Source organism: Bombina bombina, chromosome 9, assembly GCF_027579735.1.
Source record: "Bombina bombina isolate aBomBom1 chromosome 9, aBomBom1.pri, whole genome shotgun sequence".
Taxonomy (NCBI): Eukaryota; Metazoa; Chordata; class Amphibia; order Anura; family Bombinatoridae; genus Bombina; species Bombina bombina.
Window position 1 is genome coordinate 110478286 of NC_069507.1, and position 24655 is coordinate 110502940.

The following is a 24655-nucleotide window of genomic DNA, read 5'->3' on the forward strand; positions in this document are numbered from 1 at the left end:
GTTTTATCCAATGGTGATGTTGCAATTATGTATAAAAAGCACACCTGTGGCTGGCACAGATATGCTATGATTACGGCCTAGCCGAAACACGTAAGCCTGTCAGCCAGAGGTACCCCCTCTATTCGTTCTAATATGACTGTTTGTTCTATTTTTAATAACCAATAAAGGTTATGTTTTATATAATTACTAGCGCTCCAATCTCCTTTCTTGGTTTGGTGGATACTATGTCCACAGCCCATAGATCTGGGACATTGCGTATACAGGTTTGACGAAAAAGACTGCCCCCACCTGATCCAAACTTGAATCGGGGGCGGAACCTTCATGCTGATTTAGAGTCAGTGGAAGGCTTCTTGTTCTGCTTTCCCTTATTCCAGGGCTGACTGGATTTCCAAGAGGACCTGGATTGGTCTGGTTTGGAAATTGCAAAAGGAACAAAAATTAAAAGTCTGCCGACCCCTAGGTCTATTATTCTTGTCCACCAGTAATCTCTGAAAAAGATTTCCGCAGGACCTGGTCCAAACAGAGTGTTACCCTTATAGGGTAAAGACAAAAGCTTGGCCTTAGAAGAAGCATCAGCCGACCAGGACATTAACCACAGAGCCCTGCATGCTAGTACAGTGAAGCTAGACATCTTAGCTCCCAGTCTAATTATCTGCATATTGGCATCACAGATAAAGGTATTGGCTAGTTTGAGAGTTTCAATCCTATCTTGGATCTCCTCTACCGTACTTTCCTCTGTAATAAGATCAGCCAGGGCATCACACCAATAAGATGCTGCTCCCGCTACGATAGTCGATGCAAGTTGCCACTGTAATCCTTGATGGATAGACATCTTTTTTTAAGTAAGCCTCTAGCTTCTTATCCATGGGATCCTTAAAAGAGCAATTATCCTCTATAGGAATGGTAGTTCTCTTAGCAAGAGTAGAAATAGCTCCTTCTACTTTAGGCACAATGCGCCAAGAGTTGCGAATAGAGTCAGCAACAGGAAACTTTTTTTTTTTTAAAACAGGGGAAGGGGAAAAAGGAACCTCTGGCTTATCCCATTCCTGAGCTATAATTTCAGACATCTTCCTTGGAACAGGAAAAACCTCTTCAGAAGATGGAGAATCAAACTCTATCCACTTTGTGGGGTTGGCAACAACCGAAGGTTCAGAGTCATCTAAAGTAGCTAGAACCTCCGTCAGCAATAACCGGTAATAGATAAATAAATAAAGTAATAAATCGAAAATTTACCTCTTCAGATTCCGGAGATGTTTCTACCAAAGTGTCAGAGTCTGAGATTTCACCTTCAGAAGCTACTCAAGTATGCTCCTCATCAGACAAATGACAACGGTTGACCAGCGCAGAATTAGAGGGGTCAGAGACCTTACTAGCAGACAAATGTTTAGAATTCCTCTTACGCTTACCCGAAGTAGGGAAAGCAGATAAAGCCGCCAATACCGCAGAAGCTATCTGCACGGAAAAATCCCCTGGCAAATATACACCCCCAGGAGGTTGAGAGGACATGCAAGGCACTGTATGCAAAACTGATAAGGCTTGGGATGTTTGAGGAGAAAGCTGAGGCATATCCAGAACAGCTATATCCTGAGAGACATTAGGATCACAAGGGGTTACTTATCCTTATATTATTTTATTTATTTTTTTTTAATATGTTTTTTATTGAGATAAACAAGAAAAAAATAACAAGATACAACTCCACATGGGTATGTGCATATAAATTACAAATCTAAAAAAGTATACGGTAAATTTTAGACAATGGTATAATAAATATTTCTTATATTTGACACATACATAATACTTCATTTGCTGATAAGTATAGAGGTGGAATTGCTCAGGAGTGCATATATAGGGTGTCTTTTTACTATTATAAGATATTATAAGAAGGATGAGGGAAGAGGTGAAAGATTACAGCAGGCAAGAGCCGCTCAGGTTACAGAAAAAATGGGTATAGGACCCAGCATAAGGGAGGGGGGGGGGGGAGACGAGGCTAAAATAAATTGCTCTAAATGAAATGAAGCTGGTGTAAAAAGTAAGAAGAAGAAAAGGGAGAGGAAAAACCTAGATAGTTCTCTGTATATTTATTTGGAGTATAGGAAGCGAGCTAGGGGAGCTAGCTGGTATATAGCTGAATAGCCTTTAGTATGGCGGTTTTGCAAGGGTTTATAGACAAGGGATGGTATACACATTCAATAGTAACTGAATCTCCAGGGAGGCTAATATTACTTAGACCAACATTAGTTAAGTACAGCGTTTATATGTTAAACTAATAAAACCTCTATTTGAAACAGAGTAAGGGTAAATTAGAAAAGTGTAACTTACACTAATGAAACCTGATATAGGGGGTTATGAGCCCTTCTATATGAGTATATATTTATGTGACCTCTGTAAATATAACATAAGAAAATAAGATTGCTAGATCTTAGAGGTTTAAGCAATACAAAAAAGTAAATCTTCTGTATGAACATGAGCTACCCTCGACTATTATCTATACATCTGTCTGCTAGACTTCATAAATATAATAGTTTCCCACCTTATAGCATGGCTTGACAGCCCCTATTACGGGTCTGAGGTGTTAGGTCCCCATTCTGACTTATCTTACCCCCTGTCTCAAGCCATGGGAGACGTCTACTGAACAAAGAGGATCATGGCACATTAGAAGGAAGTTGTCAATAAGCAAGCTTATATCCAATGGGTTCTATGCATGTGGATTAAGGCATTCAACCTATTCCAGATTTGGGCGACACAAGGCGACAAATAATTAAAACATAAAGCTGGTTTCGCATTTCCCCTAGATTATGTTTAAACACTGACAAGGAGGTGGGGGAAACCTGGGTAAATCTACAAAAGGTTATACAGACTGCGCAAAGGTTAGGGTATATATGCTTTAAGATTTAAGGGGATATTTCTCCTAAATCCCCAGGGGAAAGGACAACAGAAAACAATTAAAATCTAAAGCTCCAGTACAGGCAAAATATACCCAAGAAAAAGAGAGCATGCAATTTAGTGATTATACAAAAAATAATTTATTCTTCAACAAATGTCACAAAAAGAACCTAAAAATAAAAATATGTATAACATGAGATGAAAATCTCCTAGGTATAAATTAAACCTTATACAAGAATTCAGACAATAAAATATATGATTGGCCAATCTCTGTTAAAATGTGAGTAATCTATAAAAGCATTTACACAAGGAAAATTACACATATATTGTAGGTTACTAATGTAAGCAACTAGAACTGTATGTATCAGAATATCAAGCAATTTGTAACACAATATCTATCATCAAATTATCTACTGATAATCTAAGAGTATGTGCGCTAAGTGCATAAACCAAATAGCTTCCGTTAAATATGGCTAAGTCAGCATATCAGTAAAATGTCCACAAAGGTGCAGATGAATATGAGTGATTTACTGGTATCCGTGATTCCTTTAGTGTAGCACAGTGTTTTTTAGTGCTCTATTGGATCCACTAGAAACTACAGGTACCTGTTTAAGTGATCCTTTTAAGTTCAGCTCTTAGAATGGAATGAGCTGTCTTCTTTGTCCGATGTCACCTTTTAGAAGAAAATGCCTCCAAAATTAGACAAGCAGTGTAACTGTTTTTGCTGATCTTGAAGCCGCGCTGTAAAACCCAGGCTACAAACACTTCTGTCTCTTGCTCAGTTCTCGCCTATACCGGTTAGGGAGCTGATTAGCTTAGTATTATGGGAGTGTCTGGTTTGAGCTGTGGGGTGCCGGCTCTACAGCTGATCCTTTCTTTTCTTCCTCTTGATGCACACTAGGAGATCCGCAACGCGTTTCCGCTGAAATTACTTCAGCCTTTGTCAAGCTCGGTAAAACATTGCACTGAGCTGCAGTCTTTTTCAGCATTAAGTCCCCTTTGAGTATCTTCCTTGGGTCGCATCTGAAAGAGTCCCTAGAGTAAGTAATGTGTGTCACAGTGTTAGCCGCTTCCAAGCTCGACTCAGGTACAGGACGGCAACTGGGGAATATCTCGGTGTTCATGGACGCATCATAGAGTAATGCACTCGCAGCCCCTGGGGTGCGTTGTGGGATATTTCTTTATCTCTCATAAATAGTTTCCTATTTCGGTCTGAGAGGATCTCGGAGCTTCCCTGCTGTGGGACCACCCGGGCTTGTGGTAGGTATTTAGCTAGATCCATGAGTGCCTGAAAGGTTTGCTGAAGATCGATGAAAAGCGCTTCCGATCCATGTTGCAATGTTTCTTCCCTTCTGACCATATGCACCATGACTCTGAGAAAGGTAAAGTCTGTGTGTTTAGTCAGCTTCCAGGGAGCGTGACAGGGATTGCTCTCTCCACTTTCCTTCTGTAGCTCTCAGCACAGTCCCCGATGGGGGAGAGGGATGGATAGGGCGAGGGGGGGGGGTTTAGCAACCCTGGACTAAGAAGAGATCACTAGTCAAGGCAAGTATGGTTGGCTTAGGGGTAGGAAGGGTCTGGTTGCAGGTCCAGGTCCCCCCCCCCCCCCGTTGAGTTGTGTGGCTGTGACTTGCGATGAGTTAGTGATGCGACTTCATCCACCTTAGAAAGTGAAGAGATGAGGCCTAAAATGGCGGCTCGTTTCTTCTATGTTTCAAGGCCGCTTCATACCGGAGCTTTATGTCTCAGCGTCCTCCATAAATTCTTCACCAATTGAACTAGTTGAAGGGCCAGTTGTTAAGGCTTGTGTATAGGAGCAAAAATCAGGTGTTTGCCTGAGAAAGAATGACATTTAGGAGCTTAAAGTAGCTTTAGTTTGGAGTGCTTTGAATGAAAGAGTCTGCTCTGCTTGGCGGTTAGCTCCGCCCCCCATATTTTAAGGACTTAGCTAAACAACTGGAACAAAATTGCACAGGCAGATTGATTAAGACTTCTAAGCAAAGCAAACATTTATCCATATTAATTGAAGAATCTTTTTCAGATTCCATTGCGAAAAAAACGATTCCCTCAAAAAATAAAATTTAAAGTATAGATATAAATAAACTGAAAAAAGCTTTGTAAATAGAATATCCAAAAAACAGCACCTGTCACATTAACCAGAAAAACTGGTTTTACCTCTAAAGTGCTATCCCTTCAGAACCTAGAAGGAAAATGCACTTACCTGTGGATCCAGCTGCAGCGCAGGTAACAGCTACATAGGTATAAACAGTACTCCACTCCCAGTCAGGAAGCTGTACTAAAAGAAAGAACAGAGTAACTAACTCTGGCTTTCTACAAAGGGGTAGCAAAATGTTAGATGTAAAGCAAAGACTTCCTCGCCACTTTCTAACTGCTAAAAGCCACTATTACTTTTACTCAAAAGATTGACGTGGACACAGCTAAACCCCAATCCTTGCTTGCAGGGAAAATACCCATAAAAGAATCACGATCTTCAGACACCAACTATGCACAACCTCCATTGACAGAGGCAAAGAGAATGACTGGGGATTATGGGCAAGGGAAGTTACACTTTGCTTTGCTGGGGTGCTCTTTGCCTCCTCCTGCTGGCCAGGAGTTGAATATCCCACTAGTAATTGGAATGACTTTGTGGACTCTCCATGTCTTAGGAAATAAAGTTTATTTTGACTTGAGTATCCCTTTAAGCTTACATTCTTGCAGTTTCAAATAAAGATAGCATGAGAATGAAGAAAAAAAATGATCATAGGAGTAAATTAGAACGTTACTTCAAATTGTATGCTCTATCTGAATCATGAAAGAAAAAAATTGGGGTTAAGTATTCCTTTAATGGCTGAAGATGATCTCCCCTGATGTCATCCCAGAAGCAGGACTTTTATTTCATTTTCTGCAAGATTTTGATTTGATTCTGAGATATTTTTTTTTTCGTGACAATTTTTCTGCAGTGTCTCTAAGGAGCTGGTGTTGGTGCATTTGTTGTCCTTAGTGGTACAAATTTTATTTTAACTGGTACTGTTCCGTTCTGACATCTCAGATCGCAGCATGTTCTGCTTTAGGGACTGTCATAATTAACCTTTACTTCCTATTCTCATGCTCTTATGGATATTTTGTTTAAGGCTAGATCTCTGCAAGTCCACAGATCTTTAACACTACTGGAACAGACTCATCCTTAAAGCCGAAGGACACGCCGATCCAAACCTCTAAACCCAAATCCTGGAGCGACATCGCCAAGTACCCTCCTAATAAGAGACATCAATCCCAGGACCTTCAGCAAGCCCATATGATTACTTGATGATGCCCCTCCACTTGGAGATCAAGACACCAAACAGATTTTTGTCTATGATCAGGCGTCGAGATCAAGATGTGTAAGCCTCCTAACCAGAAAGCACTCTAACACAAGACATGAGGTAGCATGTCCATATAAGACAATTAAAATACTGGGCTGATTAGAAAATGACACCTGGACATAAAAGAATCAAGGACCCAGAAATATTTCTTTACCAGTAATCTCCCTCTTTCAGCCTACCAGCCAGGCAAAAGAAACATACTCAGTGCATGAAGGTGACTGCAGAGTCTGAAATACCCACACACAGCACTGGCAGACTTTTAGAAGCAATAAGTTATCTGCACCAGAGTATTTTCAATCCCAATAATGATTACCGTTGATTGTTGATATGCTGTTTTCATCTGATTTCATGTGTTGCCCCATATTTTGTTGATTAGTGGGCCTATATTTCATTGATTTGTTTTTTCCCAGTTAAATGGATGACCCCTTGGCCTGCAGCTATGCTTTGACTAACCCTTTTGGATAGGCCTTGCAGCTTGGAAGGTATCTGGTTACCTGAGTAAGTTATCAAGATTCACAGACATGGATTATAGCCCCTTCATTTATGGTTTCAATGGTTTTAAGTTATGTTGTACGAATATGAGATATTGCTTCTTCTAAGGACTTACCCATGTTCATAGCGGGAGACCTTATGCCTCCTATATAATGCTTAATGTGCGTGTTATGATATGTAATGGTTTATCTGTTTGGTAATTGCTGGCAGTTTGCTGCTCATCTATCACATAATGCATCTCCAAACAGGTCCACACATTATAAGATGGGTAATTTCAAGTGGTTTGATCATACTATGACTGAAATGCCTTTACTGTATTCCACTGGTAACTAATACCTTTTAACCCCACTTAACACACTACATCCAAACAATTTATGCATAGACTCGCCCTCAACATAATAGACCCAGGAACATGAGAAAGTGACATCAGTATAACCCTTGGGTTATAGTGTTGATAGATATACCACACCCCTGGCCCATGCAATGTAGATAATGCCTCAGACAACCCACTTTAAGACACTCTACTGTAACCCCTTTCAACCTACTATAACTCCTTAAGCTAAATATTCTTCTATCCCTTACTCTTCTTGAGCTTAACCAAACGATAGATATTTCTACTTGCCTTACCCCTTCCACCCACTCTAACCGAACCCCTTAGTTCAAAGACTTCTTGACTGGTATTCATCTTATTTGCTAGCTCACACAAAGACACAACCTCTCCTGCAAGACTCAAAAATGACATCTAATAACCTTATTATAGTGACCCAAAATGTAATGACAATCCCCAGACCCATTAAGAGTGGGATCCTCCAGCAACGCCAAAAACGTGCCTCAGTAGAACACAAAGGCACCCAGTCTATAACGAAAAGCCGCCGGGACAAAAGAAAACACCGGCCCCGAAGGTTGACCCCCCGAGGCCTCAGGTGCAGTTGCTCACCCGGAGCCTGACAAGCCCCGGTTAACGGAACACAGAAAATATCGTAAGCACACTCCCGGGAGGTGCAGATGCACCAGAGATATGACCATGCGGAAGCGCATCGTAACCTCCGGTGGGAACAGGCCACACTCCATAGAAGGATAAGTAGAGTTTGAGTTACCTGCATGCGTAGTAAGAGTTGGTGGTAGGGAACTCGCCTCATGAGAAATAGAATCCCCAGAGGCTGATGGCTCAGTGGGCCCCTGATTCCCCGATCCCAAGGAACAGAGCACTCTAAAACGGCATTCGGAACATAAATGATGGGCATATATCACACTGGCCAATTCATATTCTTCGCAAGAAGTAGAGTCTGAATCAGAGACATCCGCCTCCACAAAATTAGAATCCCCCATAACTGGGATATTGAATAAAAAATGGACCAATAAGAAAAATCTAAACTGCACCTTAAACCCCCAATGGCTGGGGGACTCACCACCTCCAGGGAACCAGACACCAGCGGACCAGGATTTCTCCGTCGCCTCATGGTCAGGAATGCGGAAATGGAGAGCCAAAATGTGTCAACGCCCGGTCATTAGGTAAACCGTGCAGTCCATGCAAAAGCGCGTCCGACCGTAAAGGCCGCTTCACTAGACATAGGCCGTTATGTTCCAAAATAGCCATGAGCCGAAGCAACACTACACAGTAGTAGACAGAATCACAAACATTATTATAAACCCCCCTGTTCAATAACCCCCCTCAGGAGATATTAACCCTTGATTCCGAGATACAAAAAGGAGCCTCATTGAGACCCTTATGTTAATAGTTATCTCTGAAAGGTTATAGCCCCTCTTGCATAAACAGTTGTAATTACAATACATCCATGATGAAAGTAAAATGAAACGATCTTGCCGGAATCTACGCCGTGGAACAGGAACACGACCCTTCAAGTGTGACAGATAGCAGCGTCACTTCTGCCATGGATTTGAGAGAAAAAAGCAGGCAGTGAAACTGGTCAACGCTGATTGCTTTTGGAGCTGTTAATACGAGTCGGGATGGTTTCGCAGAAAGACTCTCCCTGCATCTCTGGACTCTAACTTTCACCAAGAGGCTGACAGGAGTACTACCGAAAACTTCTGACACTTCTCTGCCAACCTCCAGGGACGAAAGGCAAAAAATGACTGGGGAGGAGGGAAGTGGGAGGAGTATTTAAAGGGACACTGAACCCAAAAGGTTTCTTTTGTGATTCAAATAGAGCATGCAATTTTAAGCAACTTTCTAATTTACTCCTATTAAATTTTCTTCATTCTCTTGGTATCTTTATTTCAACAGCAAGAATGTAAGTTTAGATGCCGGGCCATTTTTGGTGAACAACCTGCGTTGTTCTTGCTGATTGGTGGATTAATTTAACTGACCAATAAACGTGCTGTCCAGGGTCTGAACCAAAAAAATAGCTTAGATGCCTTTTTCAAATAAAGATAGCAAGAGAATGAAGAAAAGTTGATACTAGGAGTAAATTAGAAAGTTGCTTAAAATTGCATGCTCTATCTGATGTATTAAAGAAAAAATTTTGGTTCATTGTCCCTTTAGGCCTTTGGCTGGGATGTCTGACTCCTCCTTGTGGCCAGGTTCTGAATTCCCAAAAGTAATGAATGCAGCTGTGGACTCTTTCCATTTATGAAGAAAATTAGCATATGAGCCTACCTAGGTTTATCTTTCAACTAAGAGAGAACAAAGCTAATTTGATAAAAAAAAGTAAATTGGAAAGTTGTTTAAAATTACATGCCCTATCTGAATCATGAAAGTTTAATTTGGACTAGACTATCTCTTTAATACAGCTCAGCAGTTTGGTAGAATCTCCTTACCTCTTTTAAAAAAATGTTTAACCCAAACTTCAGCACTAACAAAAAGTCTATGCCTAATCAGTCAGGTGGTTAAGATGGCTCAAGATGACAGAGACACACCTGGTTTGAAAGATCAGCTGATTTTTTCTTTTCTTCATCAAGTTGTATCCGAGTTGAATCAAACTCACTCTTTAACCTCTGAATCTTGTCATGCCAGCGTTTCTTCTCATCTCCTCTCTGCTGCCGGTCGCTATCCTGCAGCGACTGTAGAGACTTTGATAGAAACTTTACTTCTTTCTTTTCTCGTTCATATAGTTGTCTCAAGGTAGAAAGGTCCTCGTTCAACTGGGCAGTTGTTATCTTTTCTACTTCAAGATCTTTTTGTGCATTGAGTAAAAGTTTTTTGTGGTGCTTCTGAGTTTCTTGGAGAGGGGCAAAGGAAAAAAAAATACACAGATCAAAAGAGCTATTTCTTTAAAAAGATACCTTAAACACTTTGAGATTGTAATATTAAATGATAAATCTTATATAAATAAAAAAAACTCTGCAATATACTTTTATTATTTATTTTGTCCCCTTTTTCTGTAATTCCACTATGATATTGTAAGTTTTTCAGTTCCTTTTAGAAAGGGAAGTGCAGAACACTGTTATATTCCACACAGCCATTAGCCTATTTATAACGGTCTCTAATTGGCCACAGCAGAGAAGGTAACCTAAGTTACAACATGGCAGTTCCTATTGTTTTATAGACACTAAAATGTTGCACTTATTTTGTCAATATTTAAACAGCTAATAAAACTTTAAAAAATACATTAACATTTTATTCTCAGACTAATCTTCTTTAAATGCAACATTCTATGTAGTATTTATTTAGCGTTTAATGTCCCTTTAAGCAACTGAAATAAACAATGTGACATTGTTAGCTATATCTACTGTTGATTTGTATATAATCATTACTTTCACAGTGTTAACCGCTGTTAAACAGTATATTCTGAGAGGGTTAAAAGGGACAGTCAACACCAGAAACAGAATTTATGTTTACCTGATAAATTTCTTTCTCCAACGGTGTGTCCGGTCCACGGCGTCATCCTTACTTGTGGGATATTCTCTTCCCCAACAGGAAATGGCAAAGAGCCCAGCAAAGCTGGTCACATGATCCCTCCTAGGCTCCGCCTACCCCAGTCATTCGACCGACGTTAAGGAGGAATAATAGCATAGGAGAAACCATATGGTACCGTGGTGACTGTAGTTAAAGAAAATAAATTATCAGACCTGATTAAAAAACCAGGGCGGGCCGTGGACCGGACACACCGTTGGAGAAAGAAATTTATCAGGTAAACATAAATTCTGTTTTCTCCAACATAGGTGTGTCCGGTCCACGGCGTCATCCTTACTTGTGGGAACCAATACCAAAGCTTTAGGACACGGATGAAGGGAGGGAGCAAATCAGGTCACCTAAATGGAAGGCACCACGGCTTGCAAAACCTTTCTCCCAAAAATAGCCTCAGAAGAAGCAAAAGTATCAAACTTGTAAAATTTGGTAAAAGTGTGCAGTGAAGACCAAGTCGCTGCCCTACATATCTGATCAACAGAAGCCTCGTTCTTGAAGGCCCATGTGGAAGCCACAGCCCTAGTGGAATGAGCCGTGATTCTTTCGGGAGGCTGCCGTCCGGCAGTCTCGTAAGCCAATCTGATGATGCTTTTAATCCAAAAAGAGAGAGAGGTAGAAGTTGCTTTTTGACCTCTCCTTTTACCTGAATAAACAACAAACAGGGAAGATGTTTGTCTAAAATCCTTTGTAGCATCTAAATAGAATTTTAGAGCGCGAACAACATCCAAATTGTGCAACAAGCGTTCCTTCTTTGAAACTGGTTTCGGACACAGAGAAGGTACGATAATCTCCTGGTTAATGTTTTTGTTAGAAACAACTTTTGAAATAAAACCGTTACTGTCACTTTAAATTTTAAACTGAACACACTTTATTACTGCAATTGCGAAAAAACATGAAGGAATTGTTCAAAATTCACCAAACTTTCACCACAGTGTCTTAAAGCCTTGAAAATATTGCACACCAAATTTGGAAGCTTTAACCCTTAAAATAACGGAACCGGAGCCGTTTTAAGCTTTAACCCCTTTACAGTCCCTGGTATCTGCTTTGCTGAGACCCAACCAAACCCAAGGGGAATACGATACCAAATGATGCCTTCAGAAGTCTTTTATAAGTATCAGAGCTCCTCTCACATGCGACTGCATGCCATGCCTCTCAAAAACAAGTGCGCAACACCGGCGCGAAAATGAGACTCTGCCTATGCTTTGGGAAAGCCCCTAAAGAATAAGGTGTCTAAAACAGTGCCTGCCGATATTATTATATCAAAATACCCAGAATAAATGATTCCTCAAGGCTAAATAAGTGTTAATATCAATCGATTTAGCCCAAAAAATGTCTACAGTCTAAATAAGCCCTTGTGAAGCCCTTATTTACAATCGTAATAAACATGGCTTACCGGATCCCATAGGGAAAATGACAGCTTCCAGCATTACATCGTCTTGTTAGAATGTGTCATACCTCAAGCAGCAAAGACTGCAAACTGTTCCCCCAACTGAAGTTAATGCTCTCAACAGTCCTGTGTGGAACAGCCATGGATTTTAGTTACGGTTGCTAAAATCATTTTCCTCATACAAACAGAATTCTTCATCTCTTTTCTGTTTCTGAGTAAATAGTACGTACCAGCACTATTTGAAAATAACAAACTCTTGATTGAATAATGAAAAACTACAGTTAAACACTAAAAAACTCTAAGCCATCTCCGTGGAGATGTTGCCTGTACAACGGCAAAGAGAATGACTGGGGTAGGCGGAGCCTAGGAGGGATCATGTGACCAGCTTTGCTGGGCTCTTTGCCATTTCCTGTTGGGGAAGAGAATATCCCACAAGTAAGGATGACGCCGTGGACCGGACACACCTATGTTGGAGAAATTTTTGTTGTTTAAAAAGATAGATAATCCCTTTATTACCCATTCCCCGGTTTTGCATAACCAACACAGTTATAATACACTTTGTACCTCTGATTTTATTACAAGACCAGAGACTTCATATCTTGCATTACATTCTTTTACTACTCGTGTGCAGCCTTAAAAGTACATAAATCACATAAAGAGATAAAATAAAACAGAGGAAAAAAAGAGCCTACATAACTAGCCAATGAGAATGCTACGTTAGAGACATGAATAAAAACGGACTAATCAGATGAACCATATTGTCCATAAACAGCCCAATGTGCTCCCCATCTTCCTCTTTCTTTTGCTGCTCAGCAACAAGATAAGTGTGCTGATGTTATATTTTCCATATTAAAAATATCCGTTATCTTTTCAATTAGTTTTTCTGTTATTTGCTCACAACTTTATTCTGCGTTTTATTTCATATTTTTCCTCTTCACTACGTTTTTTTCTGCTTTAATACTTTTGAATGTATTCCTTTTGTTTTTCTTTTCTTTCCGGTTTTTGGCAACCTCTCATTTCATTTATATTGCATTAATCTTTTTTCCTTTTCATTAGTGACAATAGATTGTTATCGCCCCGCAGTTTATTTCTCTCCTTATTTACCTCGTTTGTGAGTCTTCCATTTCCTTTTCTGTTCACAATGACCGCCGCCATTTTGCGGGCGTTCGCTTCGTGACGTCATTGCCTGCCTTCAAATTTACCTAAGGGATTTGACGGCGCCTCCTCCATCGTCTCGAGAGTAATCCTTTTTGGTTACTTTTAGTTTAGTTACAAAAACATAAATTATGCTTACCTGATAATTTCATTTCCATCGAGGGGAGGAGAGTCCACAGCTTCATTCATTACTGTTGGGAATTAAGAACCTGGCCTCCAGGAGGAGGCAAAGACACCCCAGCCAAAGGCTTAAATACCTCCCCCACTTCCCTCATCCCCCAGTCATTCTGCCGAGGGAACAAGGAACAGTAGGAGAAATATCAGGGTATAAATGGTGCAAGAAGATAAATTAAATTTAGGTCCGCCCACCGGAGATATGGGCGGGAGCCGTGGACTCTCCTCCCATCGATGGAAATGAAATTATCAGGTAAGCATAAATTTAGGTTTTCCATCTAAAGGGTAGGAGAGTCCACGGCTTCATTAATTACTGTTGGGAATATATACCCAAGCTCTAGAGGACACTGAATTCAACCGGGAGGGTAAAAGGTGGACCCTAATCTGAGGGCACCACAGCCTGCAGAACCTGTCTCCCAAATACAGCTTCCGCAGAAGCAAAAACGTCAAATTTGTAAAACTTTGTAAAAGTGTGTGAGGAGGACCAGGTAGCCGCCTTACAAATTTGCCCCATAGAGGCCTCATTCTTGAAGGCCCAAGACGAAGCCACAGCTCTAGTTGAATGAGCCGTGATCCTCTGAGGAGGCTTATGTCCCGCTGTCTAATGGGCCAAGCGAATCAAGCTCCTCAACCAAAAAGGACAAATTAGTAGAACAGGCCTTCTGCCCCTCGCGCTTCCCTGAATACACCACAAAAAGAGATGTAGACTGTCTTAAATCCTTTGTAGCCTGAAGATAGAACTTCAAAGCACGAACCACATCCAAGTTATGAAGTAACCTCTCCTTTGAAGAAGAAGGGTTGGGACACAAAGAAGGAACAACTATTTCCTGATTGATGTTACGGTTAGACACCACCTTGGGGAGAAACCCCAACCCAGTGCAAAGTACCGCCTTATCCGCATGAAACACCAGATAAGGAGGATCACATTGCAGGGCAGCTAGTTCAGATACTCTGCGTGCCGATGCAATAGCTAACAAGAAGAGAACCATCCAAGACAGAATCTTAAAGTCTATGGAATGCATAGGTTCAAACGGAACCCTCTGCAAAACCCTAAGGACTAAGTTTAAGCTCCAAAGTGGAGCCAACTGTCTAAAGAAAGTCCTGATACTAGACAAAGCCTGAACAAAAGATTGAATGTCAGGGAGCTCAGCGAGTCTCCTATGTAACAAAACTGATAATGCCGAAATCTGACCCTTTAAGGAACTAGCGACAAGACCCTTCTGGATACCTTCACCTTATGCCAAGGATATCCATGCTTCTCACACCAGGACAAGTAAGTCCTCCACACCTTATGGTAGATGCGATGAGTGACTGATACGCTAATTCAGGCAAGGAAGTCAGACATCCACAGCGGAGAGGATGACATCCCTGCCAGATCCACAAGCCACGTCCTCCGCGGCCACGAAGGATCAATAAGAATGGCCGGGGCCCTCTCCTGTTTGATTCGTGCCACTATGCGAGGTAGAAGTGGTAAAGGTGGAAAAATGTAAGCTAGGTTGAATCCCCAAGGAACCACTAAGGCCTCTATTAGTTCCGCCTGGGGATCCCTGGACCTCGATCCGTTTCGAGGTAGCTTGCAATTGAGTCTGGATGCCATGAGATCTCCGGCACTCCCCATCGGTGACAAATCTCTGCAAACACCTCTGGGTGAAGAGACCATTCCCTGGATTGAAGGATTGTCTGCGGAGAAAAGTCCGCTTCCCAGTTGTCCACACCTGGAATGTGAATCTCTGAGAGCGAGCAGCCGTGGGACACTGCCCACTCCAGAATCCGAGACACCTCCCTCATCGCGAGGAAGCTCCTCGTACCCCCCTGATGGTTGATGTAAGCCACCAAGGTAATGTTGTTGGTCTGGAATCTGATGAAACTGACCGACTCCATAGAAGGCCATACATTCAGAGCGTTGTAAATCGCTCGTAGTTCCATGGTCACAATCTCCAAGGACGGTCGCAAGAAGGATGTCCTCATGGACAGTTGCTCCGGACGAATTCACCAAGAGAAGGAGTTTGAGTCCGAGCATCCATGGATATCAGCTGTGAACATGCCCTCCTTCTTTGGAACCACAAAAAGATTGGAATAGTACCCTAGACCCCTCTCTGCTAGGGGTACTCTTACGATAACCCCGAGAGAGGCGAGATACCTTACACACTCTAGAAAGCCCTCTCTCTTCTCTTGCATCTGAGAATAGAGATAATCTGCTCCCTACGTGATCCGGAGACCGCTCGGGGGCCGTCCCTTTACGCCAATTTCGTCGCGGCAGGCTTCTTACTCTGCTTACACTTATCCAAGATTGAGCCAGCTTCCAAGATCCCTTGGACTGGTCCGCTTTTGCGGCGGGTTGCTGACTCTGGGACTTATCCGCATGAAAGGGACGAAAAGTAGATCCTTTAGGCTTAGCCTTTTTATCCTGCGGTAGGAAAGCTCCCTTGCCTCCCGTAACCGTGGATATAATCGAATCCAATCCTGGACCAAACAGGATCTTTCCTTGAAAAGGCAGGGACAACCTCGCCTTAGAGGTCATGTCCGCAGACCAAGATTTTAGCCATAGAGCCCTGCGCACTAAATCAGAAAAACCTGACACCTTAGCATTCAGGTGAATAATTTGCAAATTGGCATCACAGATTAAAGAATTGGCAATCTTCAGCGCCTTAATCTTCTCCTGTATCTCGTCGATGGATGTCTCCCCCTCGACCAAATCACACAGGGATTAACACCAATATGTCGCAGCTCCAGCGACAGCTGCTGGCTGAAAAACAAACCCTGTGTGCTGAAACATCTTTCTCAACAGGTTTTCCAGCTTTTTATCCATGGGCTATTTAAAAGAAACTATCCTCAAGGGGAATAGTCGTTGCGAGCGTAGAGATAGCCCCATCCATCTTAGGGATGGTCCCCCACAGCTCAAGCTAAGAGTCCGGAATGAGAGAAAAAAAAAAAAGAGAAAAAAAAGAGAAGAAAAAAAAAAAAAAAGAAAAAAAGAGAAGAAAAAAGAAAAGAAAAAAAAAGAGAAGAAAAAAAAGAGGATAACCGCTTCCATTTGTTCTTGATAATATTAGCCATCTTAACGGGAACCGGGAAAGACTGAGGTACTACCCTGTCCTCGTATACCTTCTCAAGCTTAGGGATCGAAGGTTCCTCCGGTATCTTAGGTACCGGAACCTCCAGAGTAGCTAGCACCTGCCGAAGCAGAAAGCGCAAATTCTCCATCCTAAACCTATAACCAGGCTCCTCCGCCGCCGGAGGTTTAGATGACACGGACTCCGACCCAGAAGGGGCCTCCACCGAAGAATCGGAGTGGGCCTCATCATCGCATAGAGTCACTGGATCTTCCATCGGCGAGGACAAACCCTGGGCCGGGCCGCTATGATCCCTACGCTTGCGCTTAGCAGAACGTGGTAAGGCATGGATCACTTTTGAAACCGCCGATTCCAGTTGGTCTGCAAAGTGCGACGGCCAACCAATCTCTCCAGCAGGAGTAACGGTTGGACCCCGTGGCACTGCATGTTCAATTGGAGATGAATGTAGGGAACGCACCTCCCGGGACGAAGAACCCTCAGAGGTGGACGGCTCATTAGTACTAGACATCCGTTTACATTTAGATGTTGTAACTTTATCAAGGCATGTGGAACATAGTTGAGCAGGCTGATCTACCAGAACCTCCTCACAATAAAACACTGGAATGAGACTTTATTAAGGGAGAAGAGCCTTCCAACTCGTCAGAGTCCTTCATCGCTTGCGCGCTTGGTTAGACTAACTATTTATTAAAAAGGCACCTTTATACCACCATTGGCCGGGCACTTACTACCTCTTTGGACCCGGACTACAGAAACCGCTATGTCTCCTGAGCCACAGATCAACAGAAAGGATAGATAGCCACACCCAGTCACGTGGAATGCCTGGCAGGACTGCCTCTGCACTAGGGAAAACCGCCCCAAAAAATGGTTGTGCAAGTTTCCGCAAGTAACCTGAAAGTTCCACACATTGCCAGAGCCTCATCTTGCACATAACGCAGCAATGACACAATAAACAATATCATGTACAAAAAACCCCTGTTCAATAATCCCCCTTCCAGGAATATTAAACCTTGATTCTGTAAAGATAAAAAAGGCGCCACACTGTGACCCTGTCTATGTTATTAGTATTATTAAAAAATGAAACAATCTTACCAGAATCTACGCCGTGGAACAGGAACACGGCCCTTCAAGTGCGACATGTTAGTAGCCTCACTCCTGACATGGACTTGAGTAAAGAAAGCAGGCAGAGAAACTCGTCAATGCTGATTGCTTATGGAGCTGTTAATATGAGTCTGGATGATTTCACAGAAAGACTCTCCCTGCATCTCCGAACTTTAACTTTCGCCCAGGCTCTCACTGAGAGGCTGACAGGGCTACTTAAAACTCCAGTCCCACTGCGAAGAGTACTACCCTCCATAAGACTACTCTGAAACTCCTCACTCATCTGCCATCCTCCTGTGACGAAAGGCAAAGAATGACTGGGGGATGAGGGAAGTGGGGGAGGTGTTTAAGCCTTTGGCTGGGGTGTGTTTGCCTCCTCTTGGTGGCCAGGTTCTTAAATCCCAACAGTAATGAATGAACCGTGGACTCTCCTCCCCTTTAGATGGAAATTAAAGTGTTACGTTTTCTCTTTTATTCCCTATTTCTTTCATTTGTAGGTATTTGCTTCCCTCCGGTGGCTTATATTTGAAATATTTTAAAAAATATTTTGCTCCTGAGGTGTTTTATTACTCAAGTTTTTTCTCTTTATTAAAAATTTTTTTTTTTTATTACTCTAGTAATAATAATAGATTGTTATTTTACATTTTGTCTCAGGATAATTCTTCTCCTAATCCTCTGACTGAACAATCAGTACAGTAAATGATAGATAATTATTTGGGTAAATTAATGTCTCACATGACATCTTTAATATCTAAGCTCTTCTCAGCAAGAAAGCAATTAAAAGAAAGGCCCTCTCAAGTGCTGTTAACAAGCAAAAAGCTTATATGTAAATCAAAACAAAGGTTAACAGAGACCAGTCTTGCTTGCGGCAAAGGAAGTAAAACATTCGCCAAATGACCCCTTACTCCTAAGAGACATAAAAAGGGAGTTTCAAAACAAAAATCCAAAGTGATATATAAAGAAGAGGTTTCAGATTCCTCTACCTTTTAATTCTGATAATTTTTCTGAAGACTCAGATAATTCAACCTTTAATAATTATGAATCAGATTCCTCCTCTGATTCTGAACACAAAAGTAAAAAAAAAATAAAAACACTCTAAAAAGTCCAAACATACTAACGAGGATGAGGTTAGTTTTGTAGATGCCTTAGGCAATCCTCGCTTTAATGCAGATACTTTGCATCACCCTCGGTCCTCTGAATTGTTTCCCCCATGGAAATTGCCACTTTTGTGGATTTCCAACTTAAGAAAAGTTTAAAGAAAAGGTCAAGAAATTATATGAGGGCACAATGCCCAAGACCTTTACTTCCCAAAAACAGTATTGTTACCCCTGAAATAGACCCAAAGGTTATCAAGTTTATTGGATTCCCCGGATACAAAATAAAGAAAGGTTTAGATAAATCTTGGAGGAATTGCCCAGATAAGCTTCTTGATACCATTGGCCCAATTACTAAACTCTTTGAACTGTCTGAAGAGGCAGTTTTAAAAGAATCCTCTATGGACCCCTCCCTTGTTAGATAATGGGTCCAACTTATTTTTTCTTTTTTTGGTAACACTAATTCAGCTATCATTGTAGAAAGGAGAAAGAATATTCTTTGCAAAACCAACCCAAAAATTAGCGATTTTTCTGTAAATGAATTACATTCTGACAAAGATGGTTTACTTTTTGCGGATGCCTTTTTGAAAGACTTGAATCTTTACGCAAACACCTTTTCAACCCTTAATAAAGTGAAAACATCTATGAGAAAAATTCTTTATTCACAGAATTTCTCTGACAGGGCCGGTAAAGAAAGAGGTTGCTTTCCCAGACGTACCACACATTTATCCAGACCTCACTTTCAACAAAGCTACCCTCCTCACTTCCAATCTCCCAGATATGTCAATGAAGCCAGTACATCATACAAATGTTTCCCATCACGTGCCAGACAATGGAAACAAAGAGGACATTGCATCAGATCAAGATCTCACCCTCCTACAGGAAAAACATAATTTATGTAAGAACTTAGCTGATAAATTCATTTCTTTCATATTAGCAAGAGTCCATGAGCTAGTGACGTATGGGATATACATTCCTACCAGGAGGGGCAAAGTTTCCCAAACCTCAAAATGCCTACAAATACACCCCTCACCACACCCACAAATCAGTTTAACGAATAGCCAAGAAGTGGGGTGATAAGAAAAAAGTGCGAAAGCATAAAAAATAAGGAATTGGAATAATTGTGCTATATACAAAAAAATCATAACCACCACAAAAAGGGTGGGCCTCATGGACTCTTGCTAATATGAAAGAAATGAATTTATCAGGTAAGTTCTTACATAAATAATGTTTTCTTTCATGTAATTAGCAAGAGTCCATGAGCTAGTGACGTATGGGATAATGACTACCCAAGATGTGGATCTTTCCACGCAAGAGTCACTAGAGAGGGAGGGATAAAATAAAGACAGCCAATTCCGCTGAAAAATAATACACACCCAAAATAGTTTAAATTTTATAATGAAAAAAACTGAAAATATAAGCAGAAGATTCAAACTGAAACAGCTGCCTGAAGTACTTTTCTACCAAAAACAGCTTCAGAAGAAGAAAACACATCAAAATGGTAGAATTTAGTAAAAGTATGCAAAGAAGACCAAGTTGCTGCTTTGCAAATCTGATCAACCGAAGCTTCATTCCTAAACGCCCAGGAAGTAGAAACTGACCTAGTAGAATGAGCTGTAATCCTTTGAGGCGGAGTTTTACCCAACTCGACATAAGCATGATGAATTAAAGATTTCAACCAAGATGCCAAAGAAATGGCAGAGGCCTTCTGACCTTTCCTAGAACCGGAAAAGATAACAAATAGACTAGAAGTCTTTCGGAAAGTCTTAGTAGCTTCAACATAATATTTCAAAGCTCTAACTACATCCAAAGAATGCAATGATTTCTCCTTAGAATTCTTAGGATTAGGACATAATGAAGGAACCACAAAGTAATTTAATGTCCAATGAATGCATAGGTTCAAACGGAGGAGCTTGAAGAGCCCCCAGAACCAAATTCCAACTCCAAGGAGGAGAAATTGACTTAATAACAGGTTTTATACGAACCAAAGCTTGTACAAAACAATGAATATCAGGAAGATTAGCAATCTTTCAAGGAACTTGCAGACAAACCTTTATCCAAACCATCCTGAAGAAACTGTAAAATTCTCGGAATTCTAAAAGAATGCCAGGAAAAATGATGAGAAAGACACCAAAAAATATAAGTCTTCCAGACTCTATAATATATCTCCCTAGATACAGATTTACGAGCCTGTAACATAGTATTAATCACAGAGTCAGAGAAACCTCTTTGACTAAGAATCAAGCGTTCAATCTCCATACCTTTAAATTTAAGGATTTGAGATCCTGATGGAAAAAAGGACCTTGCGACAGAAGGTCTGCTCTTAACGGAAAAGAGTCCACGGTTGGCAAGAAGCCATCCGGACAAGATCCACATACCAAAACCTGTGAGGCCATGCTGGAGCTACCAGCAGAACAAACGAGCATTCCTTCAGAATCTTGGAGATCACTCTTGGAAGAAGAACTAGACGCGGAAAGATATAGGCAGGATGATACTTCCAAGGAAGTGACAATGCATCCACTGCTTCCGCTTGAGGATCCCTGGATCTGGACAGATACCTGGGAAGTTTCTTGTTTAGATGAGAGGCCATCAGATCTATTTCTGGAAGTTCCCACATTTGAACAATCTGAAGAAATACCTCTGGGTGAAGAGACCATTCGCCCGGATGCAACGTTTGGCGACTGAGATAATCCGCTTCCCAATTGTCTATACCTGGGATATGAACCGCAGAAACTAGACAGGAGCTGGATTCCGCCCAAACCAGAATTCGAGATACTTCTTTCATAGCTAGAGGACTGTGAGTCCCTCCTTGATGATTGATGTATGCCACAGTTGTGACATTGTCTGTCTGAAAACAAATGAACGATTCTCTCTTTAGAAGAGGCCAAGACTGAAGAGCTCTGAAAATTGCACGGAGTTCCAAAATATTGATCTGTAATTTCTCCTCCTGAGATTCCCAAACCCCTTGTGCCGTCAGAGACCCCCACACAGCTCCCCAACCTGTAAGACTTGCATCTGTTGAAATTACAGTCCAGGTCGGAAGAACAAAAGAAGCCCCCTGAACTAAACGATGGTGATCTGTCCACCACGTCAGAGAGTGTCGTACAATCGGTTTTAAAGATATTAATTGAGATATCTTTGTGTAATCCCTGCACCATTGGTTCAGCATACAGAGCTGAAGAGGTCGCATGTGAAAACGAGCAAAGGGGATCGCGTCCGATGCAGCAGTCATAAGACCTAGAATTTCCATGCATAAGGCTACCGAAGGGAATGATTGTGACTGAAGGTTTCGACAAGCTGATATCAATTTTAGACGTCTTTTGTCTGTTAAAGACAGAGTCATGGACACTGAATCTATCTGGAAACCCAAAAAGGTTACCCTTGTCTGAGGAATCAATGAACTTTTTAGTAAATTGATCCTCCAACCATGATCTTGAAGAAACAACACAAGTCGATTCGTATGAGATTCTGCTAAATGTGAAGACTGAGAAAGTACCAAGATATCGTCCAAATAAGGAAATACCACAATACCCTGTTCTCTGATTACAGACAGAAGGGCACCGAGAACCTTTGTAAAAATTCTTGGAGCTGTTGCTAGGCCAAACGGCAGAGCCACAAACTGGTAATGCTTGTCTAGGAAAGAGAATCTCAGAAACTGATAGTGATCTGGATGAATCGGAATATGCAGATATGCATCATGTAAATCTATTGTAGACATATAATGCCCTTGCTGAACAAAAGGCAGGATAGTCCTTACAGTTACCATTTTGAATGTTGGTATCCTTACATAACGATTCAATATTTTTAGATCCAGAACTGGTCTGAAGGAATTCTCCTTCTTTGGTACAATGAAGAGATTTGAATAAAACCCCAGCCCCTGTTCCAGAACTGGAACTGGCATAATTACTCCAGCCAACTCTAGATCTGAAACACATTTCAGAAATGCTTGAGCCTTCGCTGGATTTACTGGGACACGGGAAAGAAAAAATCTCTTTGCAGGAGGTCTTATCTTGAAACCAATTCTGTACCCTTCTGAAACAATGTTCTGAATCCAAAGATTGTGAACGGAATTGATCCAAATTTCTTTGAAAAAACGTAATCTGCCCCCTACCAGCTGAGCTGGAATGAGGGCCGCACCTTCATGTGGACTTAGGAGCTGGCTTTGATTTTCTAAAAGGCTTGGATTTATTCCAGACTGGATATGGTTTCCAAACTGATACCGCTCCTGAGGATGAAGGATCAGGCTTTTGTTCCTTGTTGTGACGAAAGGAACGAAAACGATTATTAGACCTGAATTTACCTTTAGACTTTTTATCCTGTGGTAAAAAAGTTCCTTTCCCTCCAGTAACAGTTGAGATAATAGAATCCAACTGAGAACCAAATAATTTATTACCCTGGAATGAAAGGGAAAGCAGAGTAGACTTAGAAGACATATCAGCATTCCAAGTTTTAAGCCATAAAGCTCTTCTAGCTAAAATAGCTAGAGACATAAACCTGACATCAACTCTAATGATATCAAAAATGGCATCACAAATAAAATTATTAGCATGTTGAAGCAGAATAATAATGCTATGAGAATTATGATCTGTTACTTGTTGCGCTAAAGCTTCCAACCAAAAAGTTGAAGCTGCAGCAACATCCGCCAAAGATATAGCAGGTCTAAGAAGATTACCTGAACACAAATAAGCTTTTCTTAGAAAGGATTTAATTTTCCTATCTAAAGGATCCTTAAAGGAAGTACTATCTGCCGTAGGAATAGTAGTACGCTTAGCAAGAGTAGAGACAGCCCCATCAACCTTAGGGATTTTGTCCCAAAACTCTAATCTGTCAGATGGCACAGGATATAATTGCTTAAAACGTTTAGAAGGAGTAAATGAATTACCCAAATTATTCCATTCCCTGGAAATTACTTCAGAAATAGCACCAGGAACAGGAAAAACTTCTGGAATAACTACAGGAGATTTAAAAACCTTATCTAAACGTTTAGATTTAGTATCAAGAGGACCAGAATCCTCAATTTCTAATGCAATTAGGACTTCTTTAAGTAAAGAACGAATAAATTCCATTTTAAATAAATATGAAGATTTATCAGCATCAACCTCTGAGACAGAATCCTCTGAACCAAAAGAACCATTATCAGAATCAGAATGATGATGTTCATTTAAAAATTCATCTGAACAATGAGAAGTTTTAAAAGACTTTTTATGTTTACTAGAAGGAGGAATAACAGACATAGCCTTCTTAATGGATTTAGAAACAAAATCTCTTATGTTATCAAGAACACTCTGAGTATTAGATGTTGACGGAACAGCAACAGGTAATGGAACTTTACTAAAGGAAATATTATCTGCATTAACAAGTTTGTCATGACATTCAATACAAACAACAGCTGGAGGAACAGCTACCAAAAGTTTACAGCAGATACACTTAGCTTTGGTAGCTCCAGCACCAGGCAGCGATTTTCCAGAAGTATCTTCTGACTCAGTTGCAACGTGGGACATCTTTCAATATGTAATAGAAAAACAACATATAAAGCAAAATTGATCAAATTCCTTAAATGACAGTTTCAGGAATGGGAAAAAATGCCAGTGAACAAGCTTCTAGCAACTAGAAGCAATAAATAATGAGACTTAAATAATGTGGAGACAAAAGTGACGCCCATATTTTTTTAGCGCCAAATAAGACGCCCACATTATTTGGCGCCAAAAATGACGCCACATCCGGAACGCCGACACTTTTGGCGCAAAAGAACGTCAAAAATGACGCAACTTCCGGCGACACGTATGACGCCGCAAACAGAAAAAAAAATTTGCGCCAAAAAAGTCTGCGCCAAGAATGACGCAATAAAATGAAGCATTTTCAGCCCCCGCGAGCCTAACAGCCCACAGGGAAAAAGTCAAATTTTAAGGTAAGAAAAAAATGATTGATTCAAATGCATTATCCCAAATATGAAACTGACTGTCTGAAATAAGGAATGTTGAACATCCTGAGTCAAGGCAAATAAATGTTTGAATACATATATTTAGAACTTTATAAAAAAGTGCCCAACCATAGCTTAGAGTGTCACA

At 41.0% G+C, this 24655-nt stretch overlaps 1 protein-coding gene across 1 annotated transcript in view; it reads right to left on the reverse strand.

Annotated features, from left to right (window-relative positions):
• Positions 1-24655, reverse strand: part of CEP55 (centrosomal protein 55) — a 135384-nt gene that overhangs the window by 45380 nt on the left and 65349 nt on the right. Inside the window, exons 4-5 of the mRNA XM_053692917.1 lie at positions 19460-19463; positions 9615-9916 (exon numbers count right to left, since the gene is read on the reverse strand). Of these exons, the coding sequence (XP_053548892.1) occupies positions 9615-9916; positions 19460-19463 (306 nt within the window). The remainder of the gene's footprint in view (positions 1-9614; positions 9917-19459; positions 19464-24655) is intronic.